General features: G+C 44.0%; 1 protein-coding gene across 2 annotated transcripts; it reads left to right on the top strand.

Annotated features, from left to right (window-relative positions):
- The first annotated feature begins 445 nt into the window (after positions 1-445).
- On the top strand, positions 446-6,561 carry LOC147300792 (protein NLRC3-like). Of its 2 annotated transcripts, XM_086283659.1 has the most exons (5): positions 446-713; positions 1,555-1,656; positions 4,128-4,206; positions 4,369-4,570; positions 4,763-6,561. In XM_086283659.1, the coding sequence occupies exons 1-5, from the start codon at positions 625-627 to the stop codon at positions 6,559-6,561; spliced, it is 2,271 nt and encodes a 756-aa protein (XP_086139785.1). In that variant the 5' UTR covers positions 446-624. The 2 variants fall into 2 exon arrangements, 1 of the variants encoding a protein (XP_086139785.1); XR_015127215.1 differs by lacking the exons at positions 1,555-1,656; positions 4,128-4,206; positions 4,369-4,570; positions 4,763-6,561 and adding an exon at positions 798-855.
- Positions 6,562-9,545: the final 2,984 nt, after the last annotated feature.

The following is a 9,545-nucleotide window of genomic DNA, read 5'->3' on the forward strand; positions in this document are numbered from 1 at the left end:
CACCTGACTTGCTAGTTGACTCAAACACTATCATCATAAAGATGCTGTGTGAGCTCCTTCCTTTGTTATGGACTTTGAAGCTGAGCTTTGGCAGTTAGAAAGTTTCATGTTTTTAAATGCCAGCATGTAAACTTTAATTTCTTTCAAAAGTTTGTTTTTATTAGACAAAGGTTTCGGTGCAACATACAATACAGAGTACTTCAGAATTTTTCACACTATGGTTCCCTCCTCAACCATTAAACAACAAATAACTGCCAGCCAGATGAATCATGGATCAGCTGAAATGTTTGAAAATGTTCTCTACACGTGTTGAACTGACTGAATATTAATGGACTGAAGCTTCCAGTCACAGTGAATCAGTGTGTGTCAGTGAATGCATCGTGTGTGCTTCACGGCTCCATCTAGTGGACTGATAGTAGAGCAGCTGATGGCAGCTTCCTCTGCCTCACACTGCTGTCTGACTGCATTCAGCTGACACTGAGATGAAGCAGGAAAGAAGCAGCTGATATTTGGACAGCACACATGATGGAAAGGAGGATTTCAGTTGATGTGCACATGAATGATTTGTGTTTCCTCTGCAGGTGAAGGTAGAAAGTGTGTGTGAGCTGATGTGAATTGAGCAGCATGGATCAGTGTGAGGACAGAGAGGAGGGAGTCCCTCCCTCTAAAACCACTCTGTGTGGGGAACATGAGAGCCAGACCAAAGCTCAGAGGTGAGATGACCATCTCTAACTGTCCATGACTCTTCTCCATGTCACAGCTCAGCACTCACATCACTGCTCCATCATTATTCACAGGAACCCACCTGGACCTCCACCCAGCTCTGTGTCCTTACAGAGTGACTGGTGTAAAGATCTTCCCATTCATTTTAAAGTCCAGCCTGTATCTGCTGCAGAGAGGTGAGCTGTTAGTAACATGAACTCTTTGATGTCAGTTTAACGTTGATGTTGATGCTTGATGCTGTTTCCTGAGTGAGGAATTCCTTTATTTTATAAAACATGTCCAACACTTTAACTCCTGCTGCTCACAGTGGGACCCTCAGTTACAATGACTCACCTCAAATGTATTTAATGTAAAGTAATGAGCCTGCTTTGACAATGTAAGGTGCATATATTTGTTTAAAAATGTAGTGAGTAAAACAAGTAAATTACTTCAAATTTACTTCAATAGTGAAACTTAAAAGAGTGTGCTTAATATATAACGTCTTACACTCCCCTGCTCCACCACCCCTGAAGGAGTTCATTAGGCGTAAAGAATGCTTAGACAGGACCACTCGCGCTACAACCCGAGGAGAGTTGTTTATACCCCACAGATGGACTGCATTTGGGCAGAATGTCCTTTCTGTCCAGGGTCGCCGTCTGTGGAACAGTCTTCCTCAATCCATTATAAAATGCTCTAAATTCAACTTGTTTAAGGCAAAGGTTAAAAACTGGTTATGGACAAATCAAGTGTGTGATCATGTATAAGTTGTATAGTTTTAATGTTTTAAAACTCCACGACTCTTCTCCATGTCACAGCTCAGCATTCACATCACTGCTCCATCATTATTCACAGGAACCAACCTGGACCTCCACCCAGCTCTGTGTCCTGTAAGAGTGACTGGTGTAAAGATAACTTTATTGGTTTTAAAGTCCAGCCTGTGTCTGCTGCAGAGAGGTGAGCTGTTAGTAACATGAACTCTTTGAGAGATGATTTAACTGCTTGATGTTGTTGGATATAAAGTGCAGTGCAAACATGTCTGCAACCCAAAGGACCCAATGCGACTCCATGTGATGTGTTTTGCTTTTCTATTTTGGCACAATCAGTTTTTGTTCATTGCACTTTCCAGCGCATGCTGCTCTGGCTCCGGTGCTCTGCTTCAGCTGCTACCCTCTCTCCACCGCAGCCGCTACTGAAAGAAGAAAGGCATTGTTAGAAAATACTCACCGGCTGTGACACACCAGCCTCCCCGACACCATACCCTGAACCCATTGCTTCACTCCTCCTGTGCAGCCAAGCCACCAACCACACAAATTCTAAAACTAAAAACTAGTATAAGGGGGTCACTGCTGTGCAACAATGTTTTTATGTTAAAAACAAGGATACTTTGCAATTTCACCTGTTTTTCACTGAGTTTGTCATGTTTCGGCCGTGTGGCAGGCAGGATGAGGACCCAAATTGCAAACTCACAGACACGGGGGATAAACTCAAAATGCAGCTTTATTGCTGACAGGTGATAAACAATAACGATGATACAAAAGCAATGCAAAACTACACTAAACTGGGAAAAGCTAAAGTAACATATACCGGAAGACACGGGGAGAACCACACACGGCATGAGGGAGAACGCGACGCCGAACAGAGGAAGACGCAGACAGAAATACACAGAGGGTTAACGAGGAAAGTGGGAACACACGGGGAACACAGCTGACACAGATAACCATAACGAGACAGGGCGGGGTGAACATAACACTGACGGGTACAGGCACAGAGGTTCAGACAGGAGGAGAGAGAGCACGGGGAAAACACAGACATAACGGGCTGGGGAAACATGAAACAACCACAAAGGGAGACGAGGGCTCATAAATACATAGAGGGCACACAGGGGGGAGAGAGAGCACGGGGAGAACTTAGACATAAAGGGCAGGGGAAACATGGAATAAAACATAAGGAGAGACGAGGGCTCACAGATACACAGAGGGGCACACAGGGGGTAAAAGCCATGAAGGGAAAACACTTAGGGAACAACACAACAGGGCAACTCAGAAAACATGGTCTAAATAAGGAACGAAATACAAAAATACAAGAAACTAAGAATACTGGGCCCACATGGCCCAGGACCATGACAGAGTTACCAGTTCTGTCAGTATTTAGCTAATGTAAACTGATGTAAATCTGTTAGCAGCAACCAACCTAGTGACATGTTCTGTACAGTCACAAGATGCCATTAAACATGTATTAAAATCCTGTGTCTCAGACAGTGTTAAATGTGTGACAGTATTTAGAGCAGGGCTCCATGGTGTAAATTAGCCTTTTGGAGTGTTTTCACAAACACAGCAATCAGTATCAAGAACAGATGGTGTAGGAGGTATTTCTGTAGTGAAGAGGCTGAGTGTCTGCAGGACTCCAGCTGCTCCAGCAGGTATCTCCTTTGTGCTTTGCTTCAAACACAGTGTAGGTGGGAACTTCCACTCAGGTATTTCAGGTGTTGCTGGATGGAGGAGGACAAATAGTTTAGTGAGCATGACTCCATGTGAGAGCTGCTTTGATGTCCTGCTGAGACGTTTGTCTTCTTGGAGGTTTCAGGATTGTTGCTGTGAATATTGCAGTGATGAAATGAAGACCATGAACTGTGAGCACTGAAATTTCCATCTGAAGCCAGAAGAAAGAAGTATGGACCTTGTCTGTGTAGGTTCTCAGTGTCCTGCTAAATCAACAGCAAAACAGAAAACTAGTTTTCATGACTGTTGGAGAGTCATGAAAACTAACCTGAGTTGTTCTGCTTTACAAAAGCCTTAGTTTAGGAAAAGAAAGGAAGGAAAGTTGAAGATCACAGAAACTGAAGCAGAAAATAATAAATACATTCAAGAAGGATGAAAAACGGCACAAGACTACACTATAGTATTGCACTGACAAAAAAAGCACTGAAGAATTAAACATGAAAGAAATTAACTCAAAACATAAAATTAAGCTTAATGCAAACCATCATCAGCAAAACAAAATCATCAAGCACCAAAAACTCCACAGAAATGAAACAAGAACAACAAATTTGAAAACACAACAAACCTAAAGTTAAAATACTGTGATTGTGTTAAAATGAAAAAGAGAAATCTCAATGACCTTGAAAAATGATGACTTAAGTTTTCAAAAAGGAAAAGAAATATCTGCATTTGTAAGCAGTGACTGATGCATGCAAAAGGAACTTATATGCCAGATATCAGCTGGAGACACTACAAGCTCCAATTTGCTTTTGTGCTCAGAATATAAACCAGCAGATTGGTTCCAAGACTTGATGAATAACTAAATATACTGTCATAATTAAATTATATTGACGGGATGAAGTACACACTAGAAACAACTGTGTGTCTTTTTGTTTCTCTCTCGGCGACAAATTTAATGTGATCTAATTCTTCATGGTTCCTCCACAGAGTGGACCAGCAGAGCTCAAAGGTTCCCAGTGGTCAGTCTGCCCAGCAGCATCAAACACAGCTGGACTCCATATTTATGGTCTGTACATGTACAACAACTACTGTTACATCTATTCTGTTCACAATCATCTCCATGCTGCTCTTTGTAGACCAGTGGATTGTCAGTGTGTCCAACATGTATCTGGTGTTTCGCTCCATGATTTCAGTTTGATTGGCTCATTCATAAAGTATTCTGTTCCAGCTGCTGGAGGACAACATCATCACTTTTGTGAAGAACGAGCTGAAGAAGATCCAGAAGGTTCTGAGTCCAGATTACTCAGAATGCTCAGAGAGTCAGAGGGAGGATGATGAGGAGAGGAGCAGCAGAGAGGCATTTGTGAAGATCACACTGAACTTCCTGAGGAGAATGAAGCAGCAGCAGCTGGCTGACCATCTGCAGAGCAGTAAGAGGATTTCAAAAGATTTAAGCTGCTGGTGAAACATGAAATATTTACTAATTTCCAAATACACAGACCAACATGTAAGAATTATTATATATGGACCTTAAATCGTCTATGCATTTTGTAAAACAGCATAATGAATTTTACATTGTGTTTTATGTTTTTGTTTGTGTTTGTGTGGCTTTTTTTTTTGAGAACTTCCAGCTTCAGTTTGTCACCGTAACCTTAAATCCACCCTGAAGAAGAAGTTCCAGTGTGTGTTTGAGGGCATCGCTAAAGCAGGAAACCCAACCCTTCTTAATCAGCTCTACACAGATCTCTACATCACAGAGGAAGGGACTGCAGAGGTCAATGATGAACATGAGGTCAGACAGATTGAAACAGCATCCAGGAAACGAGACAGACCAGAAACAAGAATCAGACAAGAAGACATCTTTAAAGCCTCACCTGGAAGAGATGAACCAATCAGAACAGTGCTGACAAAGGGAGTGGCTGGCATTGGGAAAACAGTCTTAACACAGAAATACACCCTGGACTGGGCTGAAGACAAAGCCAACCAGGACATCCAGTTCATATTTCCATTCACTTTCAGAGAGCTGAATGTGCTGAAAGAGGAAAAGTTCAGCTTGGTGGAACTTGTTCATCACTTCTTTACTGAAACCAAAGAAGCAGGAATCTGCAGCTTTGAAGACTTCCAGGTTGTGTTCATCTTTGATGGTCTGGATGAGTGTCGAATTCCTCTGGACTTCAACAACACTACAATCCTAACTGACCCTAGAAAGTCCACCTCAGTGGATGTGCTGCTGATAAACCTCATCAGGGGGAAATTGCTTCCCTCTGCTCGCCTCTGGATAACCACACGACCTGCAGCAGCCAATCAGATCCCTTCTAAATGTTTTGGCATGGTGACAGAGGTCAGAGGGTTCACTGCCCCACAGAAGGAGGAGTACTTCAGGAAGAGATTCAGAGATGAGGAGCAGGCCAGCAGGATCATCTCCCACATCAAGACATCACGAAGCTTCCACATCATGTGTCACATCCCAGTCTTCTGCTGGATCACTGCTACAGTTCTGGAGGATGTGCTGGAAACCAGAGAGGGAGGACAGCTGCCCAAGACCCTGACTGAGATGTACATCCACTTCCTGGTGGTTCAGGCCAAAGTGAAGAAAGTCAAGTATGATGGAGGAGCTGAGACAGATCCACACTGGAGTCCAGAGAGCAGGAAGATGATGGAGTCTCTGGGAAAACTGGCTTTTGATCAGCTGCAAAAAGGAAACCTGATCTTCTATGAATCAGACCTGACAGAGTGTGGCATCGATATCAGAGCAGCCTCAGTGTACTCAGGAGTGTTCACACAGATCTTTAAAGAGGAGAGAGGACTGTACCAGGACAAGGTGTTCTGCTTCATCCATCTGAGTGTTCAGGAGTTTCTGGCTGCTCTTCATGTCCATCTGACCTTCATCAGCTCTGGACTAAATCTGCTGGAAGAACAGCAAACAACCTCTCAGAAGTCTGAAACAAGAGAATCTGCAGAGAAACTCTTCTACCAGAGTGCTGTGAACAAGGCCTTACAGAGTCCAAATGGACACCTGGACTTGTTCCTCCGTTTCCTCCTGGGTCTTTCTCTGCAGACCAGTAAGACTCTCCTACGAGGTCTGCTGACAGACACGGGAAGTAGCTCACAGACCAATCAGGAAACAGTCCAGTACATCAAAAAGAAGCTCAGTGAGAATCTGTCTTTTGAGAAAAGCATCAATCTGTTCCACTGTCTGAATGAACTGAATGATCGTTCTCTAGTGGAGGAGATCCAGTTGTACATGAGATCAGGAAGTCTCTCCACTCGTAATCTGTCTCATGCTCAGTGGTCAGCCCTGCTTTTCATTTTAATGTCATCAAGAAAAGATCTGGATGTGTTTGAACAGCAGAAATACTCTTCAGAGGAGGTTCTTCTGAGGTTGCTGCCAGTGGTCAATGCCTCTAATAAATCTCTGTAAGTAAATAGGTGCTCATCCCTTAATTTTGTAATTATTTTGTGCACAATTTTTAAAAAATAACTGTAATGGATGCTGGTATCTAGAAATTGGATAAAATCTTAAGTGGTCATCAGTACTCAATTCAATAGAGAATACATGTGTAGGAGCAGAAATTGTCAGCATTTCTGAAATAATTCTGGTTGTAATTGTTATTAAAGTAACATCCGGACCATAAGAACACAAGACCCAGCCTGTAGTGAATCCATACGTGATAATCATCAACTCTTCAAAAACGAATAGAAAAAAACTCATGTTTTGTTCATATCAAAAGCAATTTGAGTGAACCAGTGTTCTGTTACTGCACTGTTCTCTCTTCAGTATTCCTCATTTCCCAAAATACTAACTGGGTTGTCAGTTAAAGACGTGTTCACTCTTATATACTACACTAAGCCTTGGTTTTACAATCACCCAAATTTTGAAGCTGCTGGTGAATTTAATCATTTTCTTCATGTTGCTTGTGGGTTCCTGTTGCCAGTTCTCAGAAAAATCTCATTCTTTTTTTCTACAGCTTTGCCTCAATCCCCCCTGTTTCTACTTCTCTGATTAGTGCTGTCCTCCCCTTCAACCTTTTTCATGATATTGGATTCAGTTTGTATTTTATTTCTTCTTTCAGTCAGTCAGTCAGTCAGTCAGATTGACAGAATGCCATGACCAGTATAGACACAAAGGCACTATTAACACTGGAAAATGAAGCATGAGACTGCTGACTGTCTCTAATCGCTTTGTGGATGATCCTGATGTAAGGATTTGGGTTATTACTCTGCTTCTGTGGGAATAATTGCCAAGAAGTCTATACTGCACCAACCTCTCAGCCTTGTTCAAATTACCCAGCCTTTTAGCTTTTATTCTAGGTCACACCCTCTATCTACATTCCTCACACCTGCATTGTTCAATGCTAGATGCCAGGACCATGCCTCTTCTTGTTTCCTCTGAACCTGGGTTGTTCTGCTTAAGCCAGCACCTTACCAGAGTATAGTCAACCTGTAGTATTCCTCTAAGTCTTGAAAGATGTGGCTAGTCTTCTTGGAGTCTGATTTCCATGTGACTGAGCTGATTACCTGAGAAATTGTGCCTCCTGTTCCTGAACTAGCTAATCCTGAAGCAGATGATCCTGAACCCAGAATTTTGAGGCACATGAGCCTGCATGGCCCAGATCCTGAGGCAGTGTCCTGTTCCTGAACTGGAGCTGGCTGAACCGAAGACTAAGGCCACTGCTGGCTATGTGCCTGGCCTTCAGATTGGCTGTGTCTCTGTGGTTGGCCACATGTTTATCCACCTGAGAGGACTCAGTTACATCTCTGGCTTGACCATATTCTATCTTTAGACTAGCAACTTCACCACTGGAAATTCACCACTGGCTGGTTAGCTCCACCTTGATTTCCAATTATTTGTCCTGTCTCATTGATGGCGTGCTGATCAATCACCCTGCCTGACCATCACTGGGCATCCTCATTGTCCAAGTGGATAGTTCTACCTCAGGCACCTTTTTCCTCAGCCTTCAGAGGGTCTGTGTCCTGTTTTGCCTTCAGAATGGCACATAGAGAGGTTCCACTATCTTGTTCTATGTTTAGGTTTACTAATCTCACATTGCTCATTTACAGCCTTGTCAGTCTCAAAATATTGTGTATAATTTCTAACGCATAAACTTTAGTCAGCAGTATGTAACTACATCATCAACTACTATATTGCCATCCATCCATCCATCTGTCCATCTATCTGTCTTGGCCACCCGAGACATATAATCTTTCCAACATGTCCTGGGTCTGCCCTGGGGCCTCCTGCTGGTGGGACATGCTGGGAACACCTCACTCAGGAGGTGCCAGGGAGTTATCCTTATCAGATGCCTAAACCACCTCAACTGGCTCATTTCGATGTAGAGGAGCAGCAGCTCTACTCTGAGCCCCTCCTGGATGGCTGACCTTCTAACCCTATCTTTAAGGGAGAGGCCAGCTACCCTTGGGAGGAAGCTCACTTCTGCCGCCTGTATCCGTGACCTCGTTCTTTCAGTCACTACCCACAGCTCGTGACCCCTGGTTCCCCAGCTCCAACAGTCTCGGTCATTGTGTCCTTGGGCAAGACACTTCACCCGTTGCCTACTAGGCTTAAAATGGCGCCGGTGAGGTCGGCTGCCGTGCTGGATGCTCTGCCCTAACTTCTCCACTTTTTGCAGTTTTTCGTCACTTTTTGCTATATCTGCGATAAACTTGCATGGGCATCATGCAAAACACACAAATCCGCTACAGTAGAGACACTTTGGTTTCTATTGGTCTACAATACACGAACATTTCACCATGTTTAACTCCGGACCCAACCTGGCCAAAGGAGATCCTGAGAGAGAACAAAGGACGCGACCCTAAGCGACGGCCTCGAGGTAAAAGAGCCGGCATCAGGAACAGGCTACGGGCTCGCGCACACCGCGCACCCATGCCCAGTATCCTGTTAGCCAATGTTCAATCCATCGAGAACAAGCTTGATGACCTCAGAGCCAGAATCAAGTTCCAGAGAGACATTCGGGACTGCAACCTCCTCTGCTTCACCGAGACTTGGCTGAACCCAGCGATACCAGACCACGCCGTGCAGCCGACGGGGTTCTTTTGGGTTTACCGCATTGACAGGACAAGGGAGTCGGGGAAGAAAAGAGGTGGTGGAGTGTGTTTGATGGTGAACAACAGACAGCACAAACATCTCCCCACTCACACGCTCTTGCTCGCCCAATCTGGAGCTTTTGATCGTTAAATGTCGCCCTTTCTATCTCCCTCGGGAATTCACTGCGGTCATTGCCTGCACTGTTTACATTCCGCCTCACGCGGACTCGGACACTGCCTTATGTGAGCTACATGAGGCTCTCACACATCAACAAACACTTCACCAAGATGCCGCACTCATTGTTATGGGAGATTTTAACAGAGTGAATCTCAAACGGACATTTCACAACCTTCACCAGC

Source organism: Aulonocara sp. 'chitande type north' Nkhata Bay, linkage group LG23 (assembly GCF_057382095.1).
Source record: "Aulonocara sp. 'chitande type north' Nkhata Bay isolate Kocher_YH1m ecotype deep benthic linkage group LG23, A_spYH_male_GT1.1, whole genome shotgun sequence".
NCBI lineage: Eukaryota > Metazoa > Chordata > Actinopteri > Cichliformes > Cichlidae > Aulonocara > Aulonocara sp. 'chitande type north' Nkhata Bay.